At 34.9% G+C, this 26,496-nt stretch overlaps 1 protein-coding gene across 8 annotated transcripts in view; it reads right to left on the bottom strand.

Moving 5' to 3' along the window:
* The window catches only part of MPP6 (membrane palmitoylated protein 6), a 108,962-nt gene that overhangs the window by 38,958 nt on the left and 43,508 nt on the right, over positions 1 to 26,496 (bottom strand). For 5 of the 8 annotated variants that reach the window (XM_017956849.3, XM_009203219.4, XM_031665326.1 and 2 more), the window contains exons 2-4: positions 15,477 to 15,595; positions 15,151 to 15,213; positions 2,199 to 2,351 (exon numbers count right to left, since the gene is read on the bottom strand). In XM_017956849.3, coding sequence (XP_017812338.1) covers positions 2,199 to 2,351; positions 15,151 to 15,213; positions 15,477 to 15,593 — 333 coding nt within the window. In that variant the 5' untranslated portion in view covers positions 15,594 to 15,595. Of the gene's footprint in view, positions 1 to 2,198; positions 2,352 to 15,150; positions 15,214 to 15,476; positions 15,599 to 26,496 lie in introns of all 8 variants that reach the window. The other 3 variants (XM_009203220.2, XM_003896192.5, XM_009203218.4) reach the window with 2 other exon arrangements.

Here is a 26,496-nt window from a genome sequence, read left to right as displayed (position 1 = left end):
ATTCTACCAGATGTACAAATAAGAGCTGGTACCATTCCTACAGAAAAGTTATTCCAAAAAACTGAGGAGGAACTCCTCCCCAACTAATTCTATGAGGCCAGCCTCATCTTTATATCAAAACCTGGCAGAGACACAACAAAAAAAGAAAACTTTAGGCCATATCCTTGACAAACATTAATGCCAAAATCCTCAACAAAATACCTGCAAACCAAATCAATCAGCACATCAAAAAGCTAATCCACCATGAGTCAAGTAGGCTTCATCCCCAGAATGCAAGGTCTGTTCAACATTTGCAAATCAATAAATGTGACTCATCACATAAACAGAACTAAAGACAAAAACTACATAATTACCTCAATAGAGCAGAAAAGGCTTTCAATAAAATTCAACAACCCTTCATGTTAAAAATTATCAATTAACTAAGTATTAAAGGAACATACCTCAAAATAATAAGAGCCATCTATGATAAACCCACAGCCAACATTATACTGAATGGGCACCTGTAAATAATATTGTGGTATCAAATGGAGAAGTCTAAATATGGTATGTGTATTATATGAGATGGAAGTTCACTGAAATAGAAAATTAGAAATAACTAAAGAGTAAAACACGTTTGTGCAAAATGATCTCAAATTAGTAAAAAAATTACATACGTACATTTGTGCATAGAAAAATATGGACAAATATGCACCAAGACAGTAGAGTATTGATCTGGGTAGAAGAAAGGCGATGTCTTCATTTTTGTATTTTTATTTGCTGGTATTCTAAAATTTTTATATGTTACACTTCATATAATGTATGTGCTTATATATTTATTAAGTTATAAATATTTATTACTAATATGCAGCATTCCTGAAAACCTAGATCCTTCCAATGTACCACAAACCTAAGATGGCCAGTTTCCTTAACATAAATATGTCCAAAACATTCTCTTCTAGTGTTCCTTATCTCATTGAACAGCCATCAATTGTTTAAGTCATAGTGTTATCAACTTCCCATCTCTCTTCCACAACTGTCATATGCAACCAATCACTAAATCCTGTTGATTTTACTGATTAAAGCTTGAAAGTGTTTAAATTTCTTAGTATCTATATGTACTGCCATCATAATTTCTTGCCTTGGAACTTAACCATCTCATTTCACAAACCTGACCTTTCCCTGGTTAATACCCAACCCATACCTAAAGTTTCCCATTGTCCTTAGGATAAAGTCCAAATAATTCAGTTTGTCTTCATAAGGACTCAGTCAACTGGGACCTGCACAGGAGATGTCTCTGAGATATGTGTCCATATTTCTTTTGTACCTAAGATACTAATTTATGTTGGAACCATCTCACTATAAACCTTCATATTTTGCAGTAACATTGTTGAAGAGTCACATAAAATCTTTGGCTGAGAAAGAGCAAAAGGCTGTTACCATTTGATTTTCAGTGCTAAGATTTGCAGAGAGCAGGTGACATTTACTTTATTCTACCCCAGCACCATTCTTTTTCCACTAAAATGCAATGTCCCAGTCATAAATCAAGTTACCATATATGGCTGGGATGTATTTATCGGGGATTTCCATTCTTTTCAATGAGTTAATTTTTCTAACACCTTCCCCAATACCACACTGTCTTAATTATTATATGTTACAAGAAATCTTGCCTGCCTTTTCTCTTCTGAAATGCATTCTTCTTTGTAAAACTGATGAACTCGTCACTGGTACATGCCATTGCTAAAATCATACTTATTTCTGTACCTGAGGAGATTATGTTATATAATGGTTTCTACACTGTCACAGCTCTCTTATGTTCCATGGTCACTGACTGCACAACAATCTTGAGAAGCAATACTAAAAAGTATTGACTAAGAAACAGAATGGTAGTGAGGAAGAAAAAAATCCATTATCATAGTGAGGAAAATGGCTCCAGCATGTGGTCTGATGGTGAATTAAGGTTGTTTTCTTTAATGGCACAAAGGAAAATCCATTGTGATGTATTTCTGCAACAGTGTACATTTATGTAGCACTGTAGTTACAAAGGTCTGTTTATATATCCTCAGCATATCAGGACATTAAAATACCAAGGTTGGAATTTACATACTTACCTATTATAGCCCTAAATAATCTTTGAAGAAAATATCACCTTAAAGTGGAAAGTAAAGGAGAATACTTTGGGAATACAGGGAACTTGAGAGTTAAGTGATAGGGAAAGTCACCTGGAAGTGAGGCTCTTTGAGTATACCAACCAGTTCTGCCACATTTTCATCCACATTTATTAGAGGAGTGATGTCTTCAAGAATTTCATTGACTAATTCCAAGTTATTGTCACTGACAGCTTCTAGTTTGGAATCTTCTAGCCTCTCATGAGCCTGAAAAAATAACAGTGTATTAAAGTAATAATACTTACTTGTTTTGCACCAGACCATAGTTTATTTCTTTTCCATAAAGTTTTAAAATACATTACTTGGAGGTTTAATTCATGTAAACCAAATTTAATATTTCAACCAGAGGCAATATATAGATTTTACAGTAAGTATACCAACAAATATAATAAATCTTGGCCTCTAGTTCTATCCTGAAAGTCATGAAAAACTCATTTTTATAACTAAACCATAAAAAAACTGGACAGGTCAGCTGACTATTTACAAAACCTATTACGGTCCCTTACCACCAAGAGAATGCATTAACAAAAACAAGGAATAGGAATGTGAAAATTATATATGCTAATATTTTTTTAAATGATAAAAATAATTTTGGAAACCCCAGAATCCAGAAGCTCATATCTTCCAATGTTGAAAATCAGTGAGAAAAAAAGTCAGTTTAGAGCAGGTGGTCCTTAAATTGGATTTTGAAAGACTACATAATTAGGGAAATGATCCTCTCCTGTCTTTATAAGTAAAGTTGTTTTTTTCTTAATCTCACAATCTTTTTTCACAGAAAATAGACCATGAACCACACTGTTACAGAAAGTAAGTAATTCTAATCATCCTTTCATGGTAGGGGTAAAGCCGAGTTTTAAGTTCAAACTGAGAATGAACACTAAGCAGGCTCCATCTTTTAAGCATTCCTTGCTTTTCTGATAAATGGTTGCTATATAATTTTGAAGACAGGAAAAGCATAATTATTAAAATTTAATTCATAAATAAAACCATGTGGATGGCAAATCTTATATCTTAGGATTCATTTCAAGGATTGCTAAAGAAAAATCCACATTTCAAATGGTAACAGTATCAACTAAACTTTTTCAGATACCTAAACTATAATACTTCAGATGGGTTTTTTTTCCCCCCATACAGAGTGGATCCTTCAGAGTCCAAATAAAACATTCTAACTTTTAAAAGACAATTTTTCTTGTTTAAATCTACTTTTTCTAGGTAATTCACAGAAGTAAAATAAGTTCTTAAGTGGAAAAGAGAGCTACATATTAAGCAAGATTTTAAAGAAAGACCTTAAAAGAAGAAATTCTAAAAGTCATATGAAATACTGAGAAAGAAGAAAAAACTCTTACTAAACAGAAAGAAAAGTATCAAAAGACCAAATGTAATTTAAATAGAGGAAGAAGTTTTATGAGATTTAGATTAAAACAAATTAAACTACGGTGGCTCATGCCTGTAATCCCAGTACTTTGGGAGACCAAGACGGGAGGATCACTTGAGTTCAGAAGTTCAAGACCAGCCTGGCCAACATGGTGAAACCCCATCTCTACTAAGAATACAAAAATTAGCCAGGCATGGTGGCGGGCACCTATAATCCCAGCTACCCAGCTAGTCAGGAGGCTGAGGCAGGAGAACTGCTTGAATCCAGGAGGCAGAGGTTGCAGCGAGCCGAGATCATGCCACTGCACAACAGCCTGGGCAACAGAGACTCTGTCTCAAAAAAAAAAAAAAAAAAATTAGACTAGAAAATGCCACAAAAAATGAAAATGGGTAAATTTGCAATGTTCTGAACATATAATACAAGCCAGATAAGGATGAGAAGATGAGGACACTCAATATTTATCATAAAAAGATTATCACCATTGGAAAAAAACAGAAAATACTCTACAGAATTAGTTAACTCTTATGAAATAAGCTAGAATTGCCAACTATTTAGATAGAAATATTTGCTGGAATAAACAGCCACTACCTGATTTAGCATCTTTAACCTTGTAATACTCGAATTATTTTAACATAGTATAAAAAGAAAGCTTCGAAGGAAAAAAAAAGGAAGGAAAGAAACTTAACATCTACTGAAGGACTTTCTTTCTGTGTTGGATACTATATTCTAAGTAGTGTGTGTGTGCGTGTGTGTATTCAGCAAAGGTAGGTATATTATACTCACACTATGGACGAAGAAACTGATGCCAAAAAAGGCGAAGTGATTTGCATGAGTTCACATTACTGGTGAATGGCAGAGTCGGGTAGTCTAATACCAAGACTTGAACTCCTATCTACTAAAGCTTACTTGAGTTCATCTTTATATAGAGAGCCACTCTAACATTAAATTGCAGTTAATTATTCAATCCAATAAATGATGCATTATTCTCATTCACTTAAATGTATGACACATATCTCAGTCAGTTTAATTTAGTAGTTGCTTATTAGCATGGCTCTTCCAGTCTAGATGTGTTAATTCCATTACGCCGTATCTATCCTCATAGTTATTTTATACTTCTATGGTTCAGAATACTACTCGTCCCTTAGACTTTCACTCCTTTGCTCTAAGTAAGAGCTATAAAGACCATTTATTTCTTCAGGAAAATGTTATATGATTAGCAACAGTACTTTAGACATCAGCAGTCGTTGGTTTAATTCAGGACTTTGGGACAAGTTAAGGAACAGAAATGATCAATGACTTGAAAACTCCATTCCTTAGTATGTGTATTAACCCGATGCTCCCAAATTGGGTTAGGAGAAGTAGGAATGTGGAAAGACTGATGGCAAGAGGTTGGGGGTCGGGTGGGAGAGTCATGTGAGAGGGCAGAATCATGTTAGAAAAGAACCCCAAAATATCTGAAGATTTCTTCATATCAGCCTCACAGCTTGGTTCTATGGAAGAAGAGAATCTCACTAGAAAATACAAAACTTGAAGACAGAAAAAAGCTTTTTTTGAAACTGCAGGTCTAAATATATTAACATGGAAAACCAACATACTTGGGGTCAACTGGGATCAATTTTACTTTTTCTAAGAAAGCAAATGCAGGCCCACATTTATTAATATATAGCTTTTTAAGCTCTGAGATGTTGTCAGAAACTTGGAACCTCTAATTCACTTTAAGGTCAGATTTTTTTTTTATTAGCCGTCAAGAGGCAAGTACCAACTTTAATTTAACTAATTAAACTAAAAAAGACAAAAAAAAAAAACACGCAAAAAAATCAGAGAAGCAAGTGAGCCATATGCTATTTAAATAAATAAATCTTGTTTCCTTTTTTTTTTATATATATATTAAAGACCACTATTGCAACACTAGCTTAACTCAATAAAAATATATTTCACTTGTCACAAGTGGTTGGAAGAACATTCTATGACTGGCATTGAGTATTTGCAGCTGATACAAATATGGCCTAGCCTTCTTAAATATCCTGTTCTGAGGATTTTATTCACCACTGCACCTTTGAGAAATGAACTTCAGAGAAGAAAATGTTCTTTCAGAACTTCTGGGTATTTCACTCAAGGACAATCCAACCATGCTTGCAAACAAAAGTTGTGGGCTATATCTAAAGTGACAAATACCATTTTGAAATAATAATCATATTATTATTATTATGTGTAGAAAACTGGTCTTTCTAAAACACAAGGGCAATATCATAAATTTTGTTTCTATATTTTGAGAAAAGAGCTATGTATGTAGTAGTTACTTATTATTTCTTGAAAAAGCTAAGTAAATGGGAAATAAGTTTGGCTGTGATCAAGCGCCACCCTCTTCTTTTATTCTAGAGACCTAAAACTCAAGATCAACATAGGTCCACAAATACTCAAAAACAAAGAAGAATTTTTGAGCAGACAGTAGAAATGAGACAGAGAGAATGGAGAACTCAATTTCTATTTTGTTTCTGCATACATTATATCAAAAAAGATGAGCTCTGTTGCTCTGAAAAAAATAAAAAAAGATGAGTAAGTATAAGTAAATCAGAATGGAATTCTCTAGTGAGTAAAGAACATACCAGAAATCACCTAGTTAACCAAAATACAAACTCAGAGATTAGATAAGTTACATATCAAGGTACTCAGGAAACTTCTAAATAGCACTGCTGAGCTTCTCTTAGATACATCTGTAGAATTAGGAGAACCACACAGAGGTCAAACAACTAGAAAAGGGAATCTGTTAAATTTTTAAAAGAAAAAAGAACATTTTAAAAGCTTGGCTTTAATAGTAGTCAGAGGAAATACAAAATAATCTTTTTATAACCTTTGAGTGGGAAAGATCTTTCTAACTATAACACAAAATCTGAAAGATACATACATTATTTCAAAAAAGGCCCAATAAAATTAACTTCATGAACATCTTAAATTTCTCATCAAAAATCAACAAAGTCAAAATACTAATGACAAACTAGCATCAAAACACAAATCATATTCAAGGCAGAAAGCTAATGTCCCTACTTATGAAGGACTTCTACAAATCAATAAGAAAAAGATCAATGACTCATTAAGAGAACTGGGTGAAGAGTTTGAGCAAAAAATTCACAGAAAGAAAAATTCAGGAACCTGTCTTTAAAAATTTAATTTTATATTTCTAATTGACACATATTGTATATATTTATGGTGTACAATGTGATGTTTCAAAACATGTGTATACATAGTATAATGATCAAATGGGGTAATTACCATATCCATTATTTTAAATATTTATTTTTTTGGGGATGACAACATTCAAAATCTTCTCTTCTAGCTATTTTGAAATATGTATTACATTGTTACTTGCAATAGTCACCTACTGTGTATCGAATATCTCAAACATATGAAAAGACACACAACTTCACTCATAAGAGTGAAAACTAAAACTAAAAAACTAAAACTAAAACTAAAACTATACTGAAATACCTTTTCTCTTTATCAGATTGGCAGAGATAAAAATTCTGATGAGTGAGAATGTGGGAGAAGACAGACATTTTGACATATTTTTTCTAGTGGGAACATACACTGGTAAGCAAATTGACCATATCCACCAAAATTACAGTGATTCTTTTTTTTTTTTTTTGAGATGGAGTTTTGCTCTTGTTGCCCAGGCTGGAGTGCAATGGCACAATCTCGGCTCATTGCAATCTTTGCCCCCTGGGTTCAAGCGATTCTCCTGCCTCGGCCTCGCGAGTAGCTGGGATTACAGGCATGTGCCACCACGCTTGGCTAATTTTTGTGTCTTTAGTAGAGACGGGGTTTCTCCATGTTGGTCAGGCTGGACTCGAACTCCTGACCTCAGGTGATCCACCCACCTCAGCCTCCCAAAGTGCTAGGATTACAGGCGTGAGCCACCATGCCCAGCCTTACACTGATTCTTTTCAGATCTATCCTAAAAAGGGCTGTGTGTGTATGTGTGTGTGTGTGTGTACAAAATAACACGCAGTAAGATTACACATTACAGCACAACTTGTAAGAAAAAGGCCATCTAAATATCAGAAGGCTGACTCAAAAAACCTGACATATCCATACAATAAAATACTATGTCACATTTACAAAGAATAAAGTTGTTACACAGGTACTGATATAAAATCTTATGCAAAAAATCAAGGTTTAGGATAGCAGTATAAACCCACAACTTCCATTATATTTACTAGTGAAAGATTAGATACTTCCCCTTAAGAGCAGAAACAAGACAAAGATGTCCACTCTCATCACTTCTATTTAACATCTGTACTGGAGGTTACAGCCAGGACAATTAGGCAAGAAAAATAAAAGAGTCATTCAGGTTGAAAAGAAATAACACTGTCTATATTCAGATGACATGATCTTATATTTAGAAAATCCGAAGGAATTCACTAAAAGACCATTTGAATAAAAAATTAAGTTCAGCAAGGTTGCAAGATATATAAGATCAATTTACAAAACTCAATTATATTTCTATACACTAGCAATGAAAAATCTGACAATGAAATTTAAAAAACAAGTCCATTCATAACAGCATTCAAAAGAATAAATACCTAGGAGTATAATTAACAAAATAAGTGCAAGACTTACACTCTGAAAATTACAAAACATTGTTGAAAGAAATTAAAGATTTAAATAAATGTTCATGGATTAGAAGACTTATCACTGTTAAGATGGCAATACTCCCCAGAATGAACTACGGATTCAATGCAAGGCCTATTGGAATCCTCAGTGACATGTTTACAGAAATTGACAAACTGATTCTAAAATTCTTACAGTTGCAAAGGGATCCAGAACAAACAATCCTGAAAAAGAACAAAGTAGGAGTACTTACATTTCCTGATTTCAAAACGTACTACACAAGAGTTATCAAAACATGATGTTGACACAAGGAAAGATCAATAGATCAATGGAATAGAACTGGAAGTAAAAAAAAAAAAACATGTCAGTGGCCAACTGTTGCATGTTAGACAAAGGTGCCCAAAACCACTCAATGGGGAAAAATATTCCCTTCAACAAATGGTGCTGAAACACCATATGAAAGGATAGTCTCTTCAACAAATGGACTAGAGAAGCACATGTAAAAGACAGAAGTTGGTGCCTAACATATAATATACAAAAAACTAACTTAAAATAGATCCAACACCTAAATGTAAGAGCTAAAACTATAAAACTCTTGTGAAACATGGGTAAATCTTCATGACCATGGATTTAGCAAAGGATTCTTACATATGAGACCAAAATCACAAGGCAACAAAAGACAAAAAGACAACTTGGACTTCATCAAATTAAAAGCTTCTGTGCTTCGGCCGGGCATGGTGGCTCACGACTGTAATCCCAGCATTTTGGAAGGCCGAGGTGGACGGATCACGAGGTCAGGAGATCGAGACCATCCTGGCTAATACGGTGAAACCCCATCTCTACTAAAAACACAAAAAATTAGCAGGGCATGGTGGCGGGTGCCTGTAGTCCCAGCTACTCAGGAGGCTGAGGCAGGAGAATGGCATGAACCTGGGAGGCAGAGTTTGCAGTGGGCCGAGATCATGCACTACACTACAGCCTGGGCGACAGAGTGAGACTCCATCTCAAAAAAAAAAAAAAAACTACTTCTGTGCTTCAAAAGGCACTATGAAGAAAAGTAAAAAGACAATCTATATAATGGGAGAAATATTTGCAAATCATATATCTGATAAAAGACTTGTACCTAGAATACATAAAAGACTCTTACAACTTCATAATAAAAATAAATATGACTCAATTTAAAAATGGGCAAAGAATCTAAATAGATATTTCTCAAAAAAATATGTACAAATGGTCAACAAGCACATGAAAAGATGCTCAACATCATTAGTCTCCGGGGAAACACATATCAAAACCACAATAAAATGCCACTTCATACCCACCAGGACAGTTAAGAACCAAAAAATCAAATATCAAGTGTTGAAGATGATACAGAGATATTAGAACTCTTGTACACTACTGGTGGGAATAAAAAATGGTACAGCTACTGTGGATAACAGTCTGGCAGTTCCTCAATGAGACAGAGTTACCTAGTTATATACTCAGGAGAAATAAAAACTATGTCTACATAAAAGTGTATCCAAGAATATTTATGGCAGCACTATTCATAATATAGGTTGAGTATCCCTAATCCAAAAATCTAAAATCCAAAATGCTACAAAATCTGAAACTGAGAATTTTCCTAAATTAATGATGGACACCAAACCACAGATCCAGGGGGCTCACAGAACACTGTGCAGGATAAAAACCCAGAATTCTAAGTGTAGGTGTATTATATTCAAACTGCAGAAAATTAAAAACAAAATATTGAAAGAACAGGTGTTGGGGGGAACCTTACCTGTAGAGCAGCAAGCGTAAGAATTATATTGAACTCTTCAGGAAACATGCAAAGAATAGAGTGAAATCTTTAAAATGTTGAAAAACAAAACAAAACAAAACAAACACCTCCACCAACCTGGAATTATCTATCCAGTAAAGTTATCATTCAAAAGTAAAAAACAAAACAAGACAAAACAAAAAGGACTTTTTCAAACAAAAATTGAGAATATTTGTTACTAGTACACCTGTCTTGCAAGAAATGTTAAAAGACATTCATCAGAAAGAAGGAAAACGATGTAAGTGCAAGACTTGGGTCTATATAAAGAAGAATGCTAGAGACAGGGAAAAAAAGGTAAAATAAAATCTTTTACTTTTCTTATTCCTAATTGATTTGATAATAGTTTTATTCACAACAAGGTATTTGATTATTACAGCTTATGAATAAATGAAATGAATGATAGCAATATTATATAGGACAGGAGGGAGAAACTGGAAACACTGTTATTTATAAGGTAGTTGCACTACCCATGAAGTGGTATGGTGTTATTTGAAAGTATATTAGACTGCAAACGACTGCGAAATCAAGAACTGCTAAAAGGTTTTTTTAAAAGTCTAATTAATATGCTAAGAGAGGAGAAAAAGTTGAAATCACATACAATGTTTAGTTAAAACAGAGAAAACACAAAATGAGTGAGAGACACAAGGAAAAAAGGAAGGCAGGCAGGCAAGCAGGCAACAAATACAAAACAGTAATAGTATGAAAGATATTAATCAAATTATATCAATAAACATGTAAACATCAATGATCTAAAGCACTTAAAAGAGACTGTCAGCTGGGTGCAGTGGCTCGCGCCTTAATCCCAGCATTTCGGGAGGCTGAGGTGGGCGGATCACAAGGGCAAGATATCGAGACCATTCTGGCCAACGTGGTGAAACCCATCACTACTAAAAATACAAAAATTAGCTAGGTGTGCCTGTAATCCCAGCTACTTGGGAGCCTGAGGCAGGAGAATTGCTTGAACCAGGGAGTCTGAGGTTGCAGTGAGCCAAGATGGCGCCACTGCACTCAAGCCTGGCAACAGAGTGAGACTCCATCTAAAAAAAAAAACAACAAAAAAACCCACAAAAAAACTAGACTGTCAGAGTGAATAAAAAAAGATGGAATTATATGTTTTCTACCAGAAACTTACTTTAAATACAAAGATACAGAGAGATTAAAATTAAAGGTATGGAGAAAGACATATCATGCTAACATTAACTAAAAGAAAACTGGAGTAGCTATATTAATTTCAGACAGGGCAGACTTCAGAGCAAGAAAAATTATTGGGAACAAAGAGAAGCATTACATAATGATAAGAGTTAATTTTCTGAGATGATATAACAATCTTAGTGAATGTGTGTTTAACAAAAGAGCATTAAAATATGGGAGGTAAAATCTGACAGAACTGCAAAAAGAGATAGGTTAATCTACTATTATGGTCAAAGGTTTCAACATTCTACTAGTAGTATAGGCATAGCTCAGAGATACTGCAGGTTCTGCTCCAGATAACCACAGTAAAGCAAATACTGCAACAAAGTAAGTCACACAACTTTTTTTGTTTCCCTGTGCATATAAAAGTTATGTTTACATGACAAGGCGGTCTATTAAGTAAGCAACTGCAAGGTGTCTAAAAGACGATGTACATATCTTAATTTAAAAATACTTGAAAGGTTAAAATGCTAATGATCAGAGCCTTCAGAGAGTTGAAATCTTTTTGCTAGCATAAGGTCGTGCCTTGATGCTGATGGCTGCTGACCGATCAAGGTGGTGGTTGCTGAAGGCTTGGGTGGCTGTGGCAATTTCTTAAAATAAGACAATAATAAGGTTTGCCACATTGATGGACTCTCCTTTCATGAAAGATTTCTCCATAGCATGCAATGTTGTTTGAGAGCATTTTATCCAAGTGAAACTTCTTGCAAAATTGGAGGGTGTTGATTTTAGATCTTTCCTGTTTTCTCCTGTGGGTATTTGGTGCTATAAATTTCCCTCCAAACACTGCTTTAGCTGTGTCCCAGAGATTCTGGTACATTGTGTCTTTGTTTCCATTGGTTTCAAAGAACTTATTTATTTCTGCCTTAATTTTCTTATTTACTCAGTAGTCATTTAGGAGTAGGTTGTTCAATTTCCATGTAGTTGTATGGTTTTGAGTTTCTTAATCCTGAGTTCTAATTTGATTGCACCGTGGTCTGAGAGACTCTTTGTTATGATTTCCGTTCTTTTGCATTTGCTGAGGAGTGTTTTACTTCCAATTATGTGGTTGATTTTAGAAGAAGTGCTATGCAATGCCGAGAAGAACGTATATTCTGTTGATTTGGGGTGGAGAGTTCTGTAGATGTCTATTAGGTCCACTTGGTCCAAAGCTGAGTTCAAGTCCTAAATATCCTTGTTTATTTTCTGTCTTGTTGATCTAATATTGACGGTGGCGTGTTAAAGTCTCCCATTATTATTGTGTGGGAGTCTAAGTTTCTGTAGGTCTCTAAGAACTTGCTTTATGAATCTGGGTACTCCTGTATTGGCTGCATATATATTTACGATAGTTAGCTCTTCTTGTTGCATTGATCCCTTTACCATTATGTAATGCCCTTGTCTTTTTTGATCTTTGTTGATTTAACGTCTGTTTTATCAGAGATTAGGATTGCAATACCTGCTTTTTTTGGCTTTATATTTATATGGTAAATCTTCCTCCATCCCTTTATTTGAGCCTATGTGTGTCATTGCACATGAGATGTGTCTCCTGAATACAGCAGACTGGTGGGTCTTGATTCTTTATCCAATTTGCTGGTCTATGTCTTTTAATTGGGACATTTAGCCATTTACATCTAAGGTTAATATTGTTATGTGTGAATTTGATCCCATCATTATAATGCTAGCTGGTTATTTTGCCCATTAGCTGATTATTTATTAAAAAGGCAGTATCTGCACAGGGGAATAAAGTAAAATGCAAAAGTATAGGGTTTGCCTGTATTTCTTCTTCCCTCTCTCCTTTCTTTCTGGAATTACAAACTACATATATATTAAACATTTTCAGTATGTTTCACATATTCTGTTACCTTTTTTTCATTCTTTCTTTTCTATTAGCTTTTGTTTGAATATTTTCTAATAACCTATCTTTAAATTCACTTATTCCCTCTTCTGTTGTGTCTAGTCTTCTATCAGTGAACTAATTTCAGATACTGTATTCTTGATCCTAAATTGTTCATTTGATTATTTTTTATTGATTTTCTAATACTATTTTACATGTCTTTCCTCCCTTCTATTAAAAATACATTAATAAGTTATTTTCAAATCCTTGTGTATAAACGCTAATAAAAAAACCATTTATGGGACTGCCTCTGTTGTTTTTCTCATGCTTAGTGGCCAGATATTCCTGCCTCTCTGTATATCTAGCAATGTGTACCTCTTTTATCCCTCTACTTGTTATACTGAGAGTGCTAACCTGCTGTGACTTACTATTTCTTTCTTGGAAGCGGAATTCCTCCCCTATTTCTGGGATTCTTTTTAACCTACATTATAGGAATATTGAACTACCACTGTTTTTCCTTATTAAGAGTCTGCTTGGATGTTGCATATTATTGGGTAATTCTTTGCTTTATTTCATTTTTATCCTCAAAAGAGTACAGTAGCACCTTACCTGCTCAAAAGTCATCCAACCATTGCAACTGTTAAGAATAATGAACAAGATGATCCTCTGAAATGCCAACATCAATGGCACAAAACCAGCAAATTTTTACTCACACCAGTTTTTAAGAATAAGTATACACATACATACACATATCCTATCACCCTGTGTTGTAGTAGTTAGAACACAGAATTTGACGATAGAACACGTGGCCTAAACCTCATCTGTCATTTGCTAGCAGAGAGACCTTAGATACAACACTTATTTACTCTGAGTCTTACTTTTCGATTCAAAAGCTGTTGAAAGATAAAACAGTATATTTTAAATTCATAAAGTTGTTAAGACAAAACAGTGTATTTTAAAGACCTTTGTAAACTGTAAGCATGTTATAAGTGCCTTATTATATAGTTTTTAAATCTATAGATCAAAAGCCATAAATTAAACAAACATGGACATAACAGTGTAACAGATACATGGACAATAAACTGACAATCAACAGAATAACATCAAGAAAAGAGTAAAAAACTATTTTAAAAGTACAGTAAGAACCCAGGTAAACTACTTAACATAAACTTAAACAGTTCCTACTAATTTCAACAGACCCTGGAGCTATTACTTTAACACAGCAGGAATTAATGTTTATGACAAGTCTGAATCTGAAATAATACCCTGTATATTATTTTTAAAATATAAAAATATCTAATGAACATTGGAAAGGCTATAGTAAAAAATGACTAAAATAAAAATTCCAGTTGGATGATCTGCAAGTGGATTAGTTTCTGCTTAAGGACCTTTATACCATGTGATTTTAGCATGAGTAAATATGTAAATAAAATGAAGAATCTGTATCATTGCCCGGGCCTGGTGGCTTATTTGAGGCCAGGAGTTCGAGACCAGCCTGGCCAACAGGGTGAAACCCCTCCTCTACTAAAAATACAAAAATTAGCCAGGAGCGGTGGCACACGCCTGTAGTCCCAGCTACTTGGGAGGCTGAGGCAGAAGAATCACTTGAACTCAGAAGGCAGAGGTTGCAGTGAGCCGAGACTGTGCCAGTGCACTCCAGCCTGGGTGACAAAGTGAGACTTCCTCTCAAAAAAAAAAAAAAAAAAAAAAAAGAATCTGCATCATTAACTCACTCTCACTAGCAGAAAACCTGGTAAAATGTATTTTTCAGAGGTCTTGGAAGATAACAAGTAATAGACTGTGGCTAAGAAAAAATCACAGAAGAGAGTGAAATCAACATTCTCATAGCGCAAAAACTAAAAGGAACAAGATGGCTCTACAAAGAAAAGGTCAAAGAAGGCATGTGGCATAGATTCTTGAAAGCAAGAGTCATTTGGGGGAACTCTAAAGAAGTGTATAGCAGGTTTGTAAAATAGGTAATACATTAAGCTTTAGTATATAATAATTATTTAATAAAAATGGTTGTAAAGTATATTTATCAATGAGTTAAAGAGATTACTCCATAGTTGACTAGGGAAACAGGCTTAAAATATCAGGCTTATGCAACAAACAACAAAATTTCAAAAAAGCACTAGATAAAGGAAGTCAATAACTTAAATGAAAAGTAGGTACACGGTGTAATGTAAAAAAAGAAAATCAGTACCTTGCCATTGTTGAAAATGGAAACAGAATCAGGATCTTTTTCACAGGTCCTGTTAAAACACAACTGTGCAGGTATGATTTCTCTAAACCTTAAAGGCATTATACCAAAACTAAGAGTCATTTCATCCTGTATTTAAAGTCAGAACAGAAAAGAGAAAAATGGCCTAATTTTTGCATATATTAAGAATTCATTATGTGCTAAGTGTTTTTATTTGCTAACTAAACCTAATGTATATCAACCAAATTCTAAAACAGTAATATCTGAAAATATCTCTGTAAAAACTATTTCCAAAATAATTCAGTAATCTTATGAATAAATCTATTTACCTTGGCAAGTGATTTTACAATAGGATTCTCCATAATTCCCTTGAGGAAAATTAGGTCTATTTCTTCTGCTCCAGTAGATGAGGGCAGCTCTGTAAGGTTTTCCAAGACTTGCTGCATTGCTGCTGAGATAAAAGCAACATAAAAAAACACAAAAAAATGTAAATTTCAAGCTGTTGTGAAGTAAAATTATTTTAATAATGCAAATAGACATTAAGAATACTCTTTTGAAAAATAATATTTTAAAAAATGAAATTGTTAAACAGTATGAGTTTCAAATTGACTTCCCAGGAATTAAAAGCAGGATAGATTTTTATATGCAATTTAGACTTTATCAGACTACCTTATACACACTTACAACTTTGCACTTGCTTTATATTTTTCAAATTTAAAAACATTACTCGAGAAAAAAAATAGAAAATTCAAAAGACTTATAAGAAGGAGAAAGTCTAATTTAGGAATCAGAAACTTCCTGCAAGCTCAGAACCAGCTTTCGTTGAATTCTATCAATTAATTAAAAAAGAATTAAAACCAATACTTCACAAACTCCTTCAAAAAAAAAAAAGAGAGAAGAAAAAGAAACACTTTCCAACTCATTCTATGAGACCAATCACCCTGATACTAAACCCAACAACATCACACACAAAAAAATTACCGCCAATCTCTCCTAGAAATACAAATGCAAAAATCTTAAACAAAATACTGGCAAACTGAATCCAGCGACATATACAAACAATTGTACATAATGGCCAAGTTCACTTTATCCCAGAAATGCAAGAGTGGTTCAACATATAAAAACTCAATCAATATACTCTATTAATAGAACAAAGAACAAAACCAAATGACATTTCAGACAAAGAAAATCATTAGATAAAACCCAAAACCCTTTCATAATGAAAACATTCACCAAACTAAAAATAGAAGGGAAATTCTTCACTCTGATAAAAGTCTTCTCTATGAAAAACCCACAGCTAGCATCATACTTAATGGTGCTTTTACTCCTAATAAGGAATAAAATAAGGCTGTACACTTTTGGCATTTTTATTCAACTTTGTATTGGAGGTTCTAGACAGGGATGTTAAGCAAAAAAAGAAAAGAAAAAGAAAATAAAAGGCATCCAGACTGGAAAGCAATAAGTAAAACAATTTGTATTTGCAGATCATATTATTTTGTATATGGAAAATCCTAATATACAAAAATTTATTATCACTAGTAAGTGCGTTCACCAAGGTTTCAATATACAAGATTAATACAAAACAATCAATATGTTGTTACACATAGTATATTTCTATACACTAGTGACAAACCATCCAAAAATGAAATTAAGAAAACCATTCCTTTTATAGTAGCATCAAAACCAATAAAATACTGAGAAACAGATGTAACAGAAGTAGTACAAAATTTGTACAATGAAACTATAAAACATCATTGAAAGAAGACCTAAATAAAGGGAATGACATCCCATGTTCACGGATCAGAGGACTTATTATTAAAATGGCAACAGTTCCCAAATTAACCTACAGGTTTAATACACTCCCTATCAAAATCTCAACTGCCTTTTCTTTTTTTTGTAGAAATTGACAAGTTCATTCCATTCATATGGAAACTCGAAAAAACCCAGAATACCCAAAAGAGTCTTCAAAAAGAACAACAAAGTTGGAGACCCCACACTTCTCAATTTCAAAACTTACTAAAAAGCTACAGTAATCAAGACTGTGTGGAACTAGCATATAGACAGACACACAACTAAACAAGAGGCTAGAAACAAATCCATAAATTTATGGTCAATTGATTCTGACAATGTGCCAAGACAATGCAATAAAGAAAAAACAGTCTTTTCACAACTGGTGCTGGGACAACATATATACACGTAAGAGAGTGATGCTAGACCCCTCCTATTATAATCTTATTAGTTTTACCTCTTTTTGATGTTTCTTAGAATAAATCAACAATAAATACAGAAGTCGTTTTTAATATTAACTTTTATTTTTATTAAAATAAAATACAAACACTGTTAAAAGTCAGATTGTACTACTAAATGGCTTATAAGTACAGTTTTCTGTTCCATGCTACTCACCCTTCTCCCAACTTATCCTACTCCCAGAAGTAATTTTACTAGGAACTTAATTGTTTCTTCTAATCAGATCTGTTCGTAGTTTCTCTTCTTTCTGGATAATATGCTAATATTGCTACTTTGTGATCGACTCATTTTGGACATTATCTATTTTCTGTTAGAATACTAGAGGTTTCAGCTTTTACCTTCTCTATCTTCAGATTCTCAATTTTTAAAAATAAAATCAATATTGTTTTTCATATGGAACTCTTAAGTTTTTTCCAAATGTTCCAACAAGCTTCTCACATTTTTACCAGTATTTTTCTAAATGTTCAAATCTTTTTCTATTACTCTATCAGACCTATTTCCTGTCTTCCATCCCTGATCTCCCTCACAAAGCATTCTTCTCTTGTATGTTAACTTGGACAGGTTCATCTATGGGTGTTTCATGGATTACTGATAATTTTTGAAGGTAAAGAGGCGAACAAGAGGACAATGAGCACTTGACAAAGGAGAAGGAAAACAAGTATTGGACTAAGATGAAGAAAGATGACATAAGAAATAAAGAATATAAACTACACCTACTTTGTAATTTTGCTGAAAGTCAACAGGTTACCTTTAAGTGGGCAGGGAACAATAGAATCAAATTTTAAAAGTACTTTTGTCTTGTGGCTATAAATGTGGTTAGCAGTACTTCTCATTACTTATTTTTCTTTGACATTGTACATTTGTCTTTATTTTTAACTTTTATTATGGAAAACTTCAAACATATATGAAGAAAACAGAATATAATAAACCACACAATGATCAGTGCCAACAATTAGCAACTCATGGTCAACCTTGTTTCATACTCCTATATACTTTCTACCTTATATAACTTTCAAGCAAATTCCAGAAATCCTATTTCAATGTATGTCTCAAAGATCAGCACTCTTTTTACACAACATAACCTAAATACCCAATAGTATCAAATTAGCAATACCTAACAAATTAACAGTAATTCCTTAATGTTATCAAATGTTTAGTCAGTGTTCATAACTCCAGTTGTACTGAAGATGTTTTTTAAATGTACCTTCTATATTGATTCTTGAGGTGCTTGCCTTTTTTTTTTTTTTTTTAATTGGTGTTTAAGTCAGTAGAAAAGTGATAGAAATTGTGAAATAGATCTTTGGTTATTTTAAAGATCTTCCTAAGTTGTTACTGATTCTTAATCATATGGAATTTAATCTAGAAATGGATAAACTTGACAACATCCCTTGTCCTGGAAATCTCCAATATTATAATGCTGTCAATCATTCTCAAATTAGTTTGTGTATTTGGTAGATTGATAGTCAAAATACAATACATAGTTCTTTTTAACTACATTATCCTAAAAGCATATGAAACAATAAAGAAAAACCATGTGAGAAAATTATAACAAATAATGAGAGATGGGCCTAATTCCAATTTAGTAAACGTGATTCTGCAGAGTCCCTCACCAAAATTATGAACAGTGGAATTTGAGCTGGTACCTTCTTACAGAAATCTCTCCTGCTGTTTCTCTGCTTAAAATATGAATAGCTGTCCTTTGGTACCAAAGTCCTTTCTTCCCCAAACTTCAAATAATGTACCTTCATGATTTTTTTTAAAGTAGCAAAATGATTTAGTCCTATAAAATATTAAAACATTAATCTATAATGATTATTCAGCTATCGATAAACACTAGACAACTCTAGCATATGTAAATACTTAATATATAAAATAAGAGGCTCTCTGGAATGGGAGGCTTACAAAGTTAAGACAGGAGCCAGAAAAACAGGGAAGTTTTCTCCATTTACTTAGAGATCGCAGGAAGAAAGGAGAGTCTAAACTCAACATGTAAGTCACTTACAAAGTTCCACTCCTTCTCAATAATCTCTAGAGGAGATAAATATTTTAATCAGACCCTAGATTCAATAACACATAAATGGGATTCTTTTTTTTGTTGTTGAGAGGGAGTCTCGCTCTGTCGCCCAGGCTGGAGTGCAGTGGTGGAGAGGGAGTCTCGCTCTGTCGCCCAGGCTGGAGTGCAGTGGTGTGATCTTGGCTCATTGCAAGTTCCGCCTCCTGGGTTCACGCCATTCTCCTGCCTCAGCCTCCCGAGTAGCTGGGACTACAGGCGCCCGCCATCACACCCGGCTTATTTTTTCTATTTTTAGTAGAGACGGGGTTTCACCGTGTTAGCCAGCATGGTCTCCATCTCCTGACCTCCTGATCCGCTCGCCTTGGCCTCCCAAAGTGCTGGGATTATGGGCGTTAGCCACCGCGCCCGGCCATAAATGAGATTCTCACATGGGCTAGAGAAAAATTAACAGATTTAATCTAGACTCTTCAGTTACAAATATGAATAAAACCATGAATCATCAATCACTTATGAAAACTAGCAGCATGTATTAGACTAACCAAATTCAACAAACAAAAGCATGAACCTCCAGAGAAACAGAATTACCAGGAAATAAAAAGAGAGGGAAAAACAAAAACAAGATTAAATTGTGATACGCAGAAAGATCAAGCTGAAGAATACTCCCATGAAAAAAGCGCGAAGAGCGGCAAAGTATGAGTAAACTGTTATGGATCATGAAAGACCAAAATTTACAAGGTAATCAAATCCGGAAATGAATTAATAAAAGGAAAAGCAAAAGTCATTCAATCAAAAGAGATACATTCAATCAGTAAGTCAATAAATAGCTGGCTTTTTCGAATGACCAATTAAAATAGACAAATACTCAGCTAGTTTAACCAAGAAAAGACAAGACACGAACAGTGATGTCAGTAAGATGGCTGACTATAAGTGTCTGGTGCACATTCCTCCGCTTCAAGAAAGGACCAAGGCAATAAACAAACACCTAAGATTTGACTGTAGTGTTTAAGGGAGAGTGCTGAAGTACAGTAGGGAAGTGGAGAGATACCTGTGATGATTGGAAGCCCACAAGGCCAGTGCAGAGGCATCCTGCCTCTGCCATCCCATCCCCCAAACACAGAATGGCCCTCAATCAGGAAGGACTTCTTGCGGGGTTGGGGGCTTGGGTAGGGGAGGAAGGTAATCAGAGGAACCTCAGCAGCCTCCACTCCCACTGCAAACACACGCAATCCTTACTAAAGGAGAATCCACAGTCCTTGCAAGCCCTGAGCCCAGTTTGGGGAGCTGCTGTGAATTTACACAGCTGTATTCCCCCAGACTGGGAGCACAAGATCTGCACTCCTCACCCACCACTTACTCCCTGTGAGCCAAGCTGCTGCAGCATGTCACCCATCATCTTGAGACCAGAACCATTTCTGAAGTACACCATCCACTTTTCCAGCCTAGGAGTTGTTTTCATTCCACTACGTCCACACAGGTGTCTGAATCCCACAACCCCAGCTGCATAGAGCCTGAGCCCAGGATCTGCTGTGACTCTGGTCCTGCAGAGCAAGGAAACCAATCCCTGCTGCCAGCACTTCCGGCCAAACAATCTGGTGGACACACCCAGGGAGAACCCACCCTGGAGCCAGCCACACCATTGTATGCCCTCCCCTGAGCAGCAGAGGTCCCTGAGCAACTGAGTAGCTGACATGTCCCCATGGTGGCTGGATGGTTGCACATCCATGTCCTGAGCCTGAAAAACAGCCTGGCAGGCTAGCCTCTGGTGAAGATGTCCTTGGACTGGCTGCATATTGGCACCTAGGCCCTAAGATACTCCAGGAGGCCTGAACTCAACAAACATGCCCACAGACTGGCTGAGCAGTTGTGCACCCAATCCAGAACCTAAACAACAGACTAGTGGGTTCTTCTCTGGCAGACATGCCCCCAGACTGGTCAAGTGGCTGCACACCATCCCTCAGAACTTGAGAAATAGCCCAGTGGCTCCAACCCAGGTGCTGCATCTCCAAGCCAGCCAAGCAGGCATGTGCCCATGCCACCAGCCAGAGTAACAGCCCCGTGGCCATGATCCCAGCAAGCCAGACACCAAGTTGGTTGCCTCATCACAGCATTCACTCATGCACCCCTGACCTGAGAAACAGCCCAGTGAGCCCACCCCTGGCAGAGCTGCACCATCGCCACCACAAACTCTTGCAGCCTAGGCCACTGGCACACTTACAAACATCACTAAAATTGATTACTGCTGAAGAATCTGCAGAGACTGCACTAGTGCGTCTACCTAAAAACAAAGTGAATGCACCCCAGCAACCAATACTCCAAGTTTTTTCACCACCTCCATAAAACTGGAAAAGGCAACTTTTCTACCATATGTGTAGAAATAAATCAATGTAGAGCTACATCGAACATGAAAATACAAAGAAACGTGACACTTCCAAAGGAATACAGTAATTCTCCAATAACAGATCCCAATTATTAGGAAATATACAAAATATCAGAAAAAATTCAAAATAATAATCTTAAGGAAACTCAGTGAGAAACAAAAGAATACAGATACACGATTCAACAAAATTAGGAAAAATGATTCATTATTTGAATGAGAAATTCAACAGAGAGAGAGATATTAAAAAACAAACAGAAATCTTAGAACTGAAGAATTCAATGAATGAAATTAAAAGAAAATACAACGAAGAGCATCAACAAAAGACTAGAGCAGGCAGAAGAGAGAATTTCTGAACTTAGGACAGGTCTGTTGAAATAACTAAGACAGACAAAAAGAAAAAAAGAATAATTTAAGGAACACCATTAAGTGAACAAATATTCACATTATGAGAGTTCCAGAAGAAAAGAAGGGAAACGTCATAGGAGATATTTAATGAGCTAGTTGTAAAAAACTTTCCAAGTCTTGGGAGATAATGGACATCCAGATCTAGGACGCACAAAAGTCCTCGAATTGATAAAATCCAAACAGTCCTCTCTGGGGCACATTATACTCAAACTGTCAAAAGTCAAAGACAAAGAGTTCTAAAAACAGCAAAAGAAAAGTATCAAGTCATAGACAAGGAAATCAAAACATCACTACAGAGAACCACTCATCCACAAAAATAAACAATAAGAGAATGTAAGAAACAAGGGATATTTTTTAAAGAGAAAAGAAAACAACAAAATGACAGGAGTAAGTCCTCACGCATCAACACCACCCTTGGCTGTAAATGGATTGGATTCCTCAATTAAAAAATATAAACTGGCTGAATGGATTAAAAAAAACAAGAGTCAACTACATGTTGCCTACAAGAAACTCACTTCAACTGTGAAGACACACAGAGGAAAAGCAAAGAGATGAAAAAAGATATTCCATGCAAATAGCTACACTTATTTCATTTCAGATAAAACAGTCTTTAAAAGCTGTGAAAATAGACAAATAAGGACATTGTAGTAAAAGGGTAAATTAAGCAACAGGCTAAAACAATTATAAATACACACAACCCTGGAGCACCAGATATATAAAGCAGATATTATTACATCTAAAAGGAGAGATAGACCCTAATACAATAATAGCTGGAAACCTCAGCATCCCACTCTCTGCATCGGACAGATCACCTAGTCAGAAAATCAACGAGATATCAGATTTAAACTGCACCATAGGCCAAATAGACCTAACATTTACAGAACATTTCACCCAACAGCAGCAGAATACACATTTTTTCCATCAGCACACGAAACATTTTCTAGGAAAAATAAAGACAAATGTACAATGTCAAAGGAAAGAAAAATAAGTAATGAGAAGTACTGCAAACCACATTTATGACCGTATGTTAGGGCACAAAAGTCACAAATTTTTTTTTAATCAAAAATAATATCAAGTATCTTATCTGACCACAATGAAATGAAACTAGAAACCAATAACAAGAGAAACATATAAAACTATAAGAAAACATGGAATTTCAACCACATGATCCTGAATGACCAATGAGTGAATAAAGAAATTTAAAAGGAAATTAAAAAAATTCCTTGAAACAAATAAAAATAGAAACACAATATACCAAAACCTGTGAGATACAGCAAAAGCAGTAGTAAGAGACTAGTTTATAGCAGTAAATTCCTGCATCAAAAAAGGAGAAAGATTGGCCAGGCACGGTAGCTCATCTCTGTAATCCCAGCACTATGGGAGGCCGAGGCAGGCAGATCACGAGGTCAGGAGATCGAGACCATTCTGGCAAATGCGGTGAAACCCCGTCTCTACTAAAAAATACAAAAAAAGTTATCCGGGTGTGGTGGCGGGCGCCTGTAGTCCCAGCTTCTCGGGAGGCCGAGGCAGGAGAATGGCGTGAACCCAGGAGGCAGCAGAGCTTGCAGTGAGCAGAGATCGCGCCACTGCGCTCCAGCCTGGGCGACAGAGCGAGACTTCATCTCAAAAAAAAAAAAAAAAAAAAATAGGAGAAAGATTTCAAATAACCTAATGATGCATCTGAAGAAACTAGAAAAACAAAGAACAAACCAAACTCAAAGGTAGTAAAAGGAAGAAAATAAGGATCAGAGCAGAAATTAAAGACTAAAATAATACAAAGTACACAAAACAAGTTGGTTTTTTGAAAAAATAAAATCAACAAGAAAAAAGAGAGCAAATCCAAATAAAATCAGAAACAAAACATGTCACAACTGATATTACAGAAATACAAAGGATCATTGAAGACTATTATGAACAACTATATGCCAATACATTTGAAAATCTAGAAAAAATAGGTAATAAATTCCTGGACATATAAAACCTATCAAGATTGAGTCAAGAAGAAATAGAAAACCCGAACAGACCAATAAGGTATAATACAACTGAATCACTAACAAAAAAACTCTCCCAACAAAGTAAAGTCCAGGACTGGATGGCTTCACCACTAAATTATCTTCTCAAACTATTCCAAAAATTGAAGGGGAGGGAATTCCTCTAAACTCACTCTACAAGGCCAAAATAACCCTGATACCAAAAACCAGGCAAGGATATCACACAAAAAGAAAACTACAGACCAGTATCCCTACTGAACATAAATGCAAAAATCCTCAACATTATCATCAAACCAAATCCAACAACACGTCAAAAAGATCAAACAACATGATCAAGTGGGATTACAGGGATGCAACGATGGTTCAATACACACAAATCAGTAAATGTGACACATGAACACAATGAAAAATAAAAACCACATAATCATCTCAATATATGCAGAAAAAGCATTTCATAAAATTCAACATTCCTTCCTGATAAAAACTCAACAAATTAGGTAGAGAAGAAACGTACCTTAACAAAATAATGGCCATATATGGCAAATCCACAGCTAATAATATCCCACTGAAAGCTGAAAGGCTTTCAGCTTTCCCTCTAAGGACTGGAACAAGACAAGAGTACGCACTCTCACCAGTCTTCTTCAACACAGTACTGGAAATTCCAGCAAGAGTGACAGAAAAGAGAAAGAAATAAAGGGCATCCAAACTGGAAAGGGGGAAGTCAAATTGTTACTGTTTACATATGACATGATTTTACAATATAGAAAAGCCTAAAAGACTCTACCAAAAAAACTCTTAGAACTGATAAATTCAGTAAGTTTTCAGAATACAAAATCAACACACAAAAATCAGTAGTATTTCTTTACACAAACACCACATATTAAAAATTAAGAAAGCCATTATATTTATAATAACTGAAAAAAAAACCCTAAGAATAAATTCAACCAAGGATGTGGAGAAAAGAGAACTCTTTTATACTATTGGTGGAAATGTAAACTAGTACAGTCACAATGGAAGACAGTAGGGAGAGCCCTTAAAATCTACAAATAGAACTACCACATGATCCAGCAATGCCACTACTGGGCATTTATTCAAAGTACAGGAAATCAGTATATTAATGATATCTGTACCACCCCCATGTTTACTGCAGCACTATTCATAATAGTCAACATACAGAATCAATCAAAGTGTCCAATAACAGATAAATGGATAAAGCAAATGTGGTATATATACATAATGGAATACTATTCAGCCATAAAAAGGAATAAAATCCTGTCATGTGCAGCCACCTGGATGGAACTGGAGGACATTAAGTGAAATAAATCAGGAACAGAAAGTTAAACATCACATGTTCTCACTCTTATGTGGAAGCTAAAAAAGATGATCTTACAGAAGTAGAAAGTAGAAAAGAGGTTACTAGAGGCAGGGAAGAATGGGGGAAAGGGTAGAAAGATGTGATAAAGGACGCAAAATTACAGCTAGATATGAGGAGTAAGTTCTAGTGTTTTATAGCACCATAAGGTGACTGTAGTTGACAATATTATACATTTTCAAATGGCTGAAGAGAGGATGTTCGAATGTTCCCAACACAAATAAATGAAAAATGTTTGAGATAGTGGATATGCTAATTATCCTGATCTGATCACTAAACAGTGTATGTACTGAAACATCACTAAGTACCTGATAAATATGTACAATTATTATGTGTCAATAAAAAAAAAGGCAAGACACAAGTAACATTAGAAATGAGATGAGGAAATTAGGTACCGAGATTTTTAAATCTCTTTTAAGAATATAATGAACAACTTTATTTTAAAAATCTAGTCAAGTAGATGATTTTCTAAAAAAAAGTCAATTATCAAAGAAAGAAGTAAAAAACAAAAATAGATCAAATAGAAGAAACTGAAAGGTTTCCAAGGGTCCTCTCTTTAAAAAAAGGCATGAGATCTGGATAGATTTAAGAATAAATTCTATCAAAGCTTTAAGATAGACATAATTCACATTTTTAAAACAAAACAGAAAAGACTGAAAGCTTTCCAATTTCTACATAGACTTCAAAACTCAGTTAAAAAATTATAATGTGATTTAATATAATATCATAGAATAACGAAAAAACCCAAACTCATCTCAATGCTTAAGATATATCAGATAGAATTCAAATCCCAATTCCGATGGAAATATCTTACCTTAGTAAAAATAGAAGGAAATAAGAGTCATTTTATATCAGGTTCTATAGGAAGCATCACATTTAATCAAGAAATGTCAGAAGCTTTACTACTGAAGTCAGGGACTAGACAAGAATGCCCACTATGATG

This window comes from Papio anubis, chromosome 4, assembly GCF_008728515.1.
Source record: "Papio anubis isolate 15944 chromosome 4, Panubis1.0, whole genome shotgun sequence".
In the NCBI taxonomy this organism is placed as follows: domain Eukaryota; kingdom Metazoa; phylum Chordata; class Mammalia; order Primates; family Cercopithecidae; genus Papio; species Papio anubis.
This window is presented reverse-complemented; position numbering and strand designations above follow the sequence as displayed.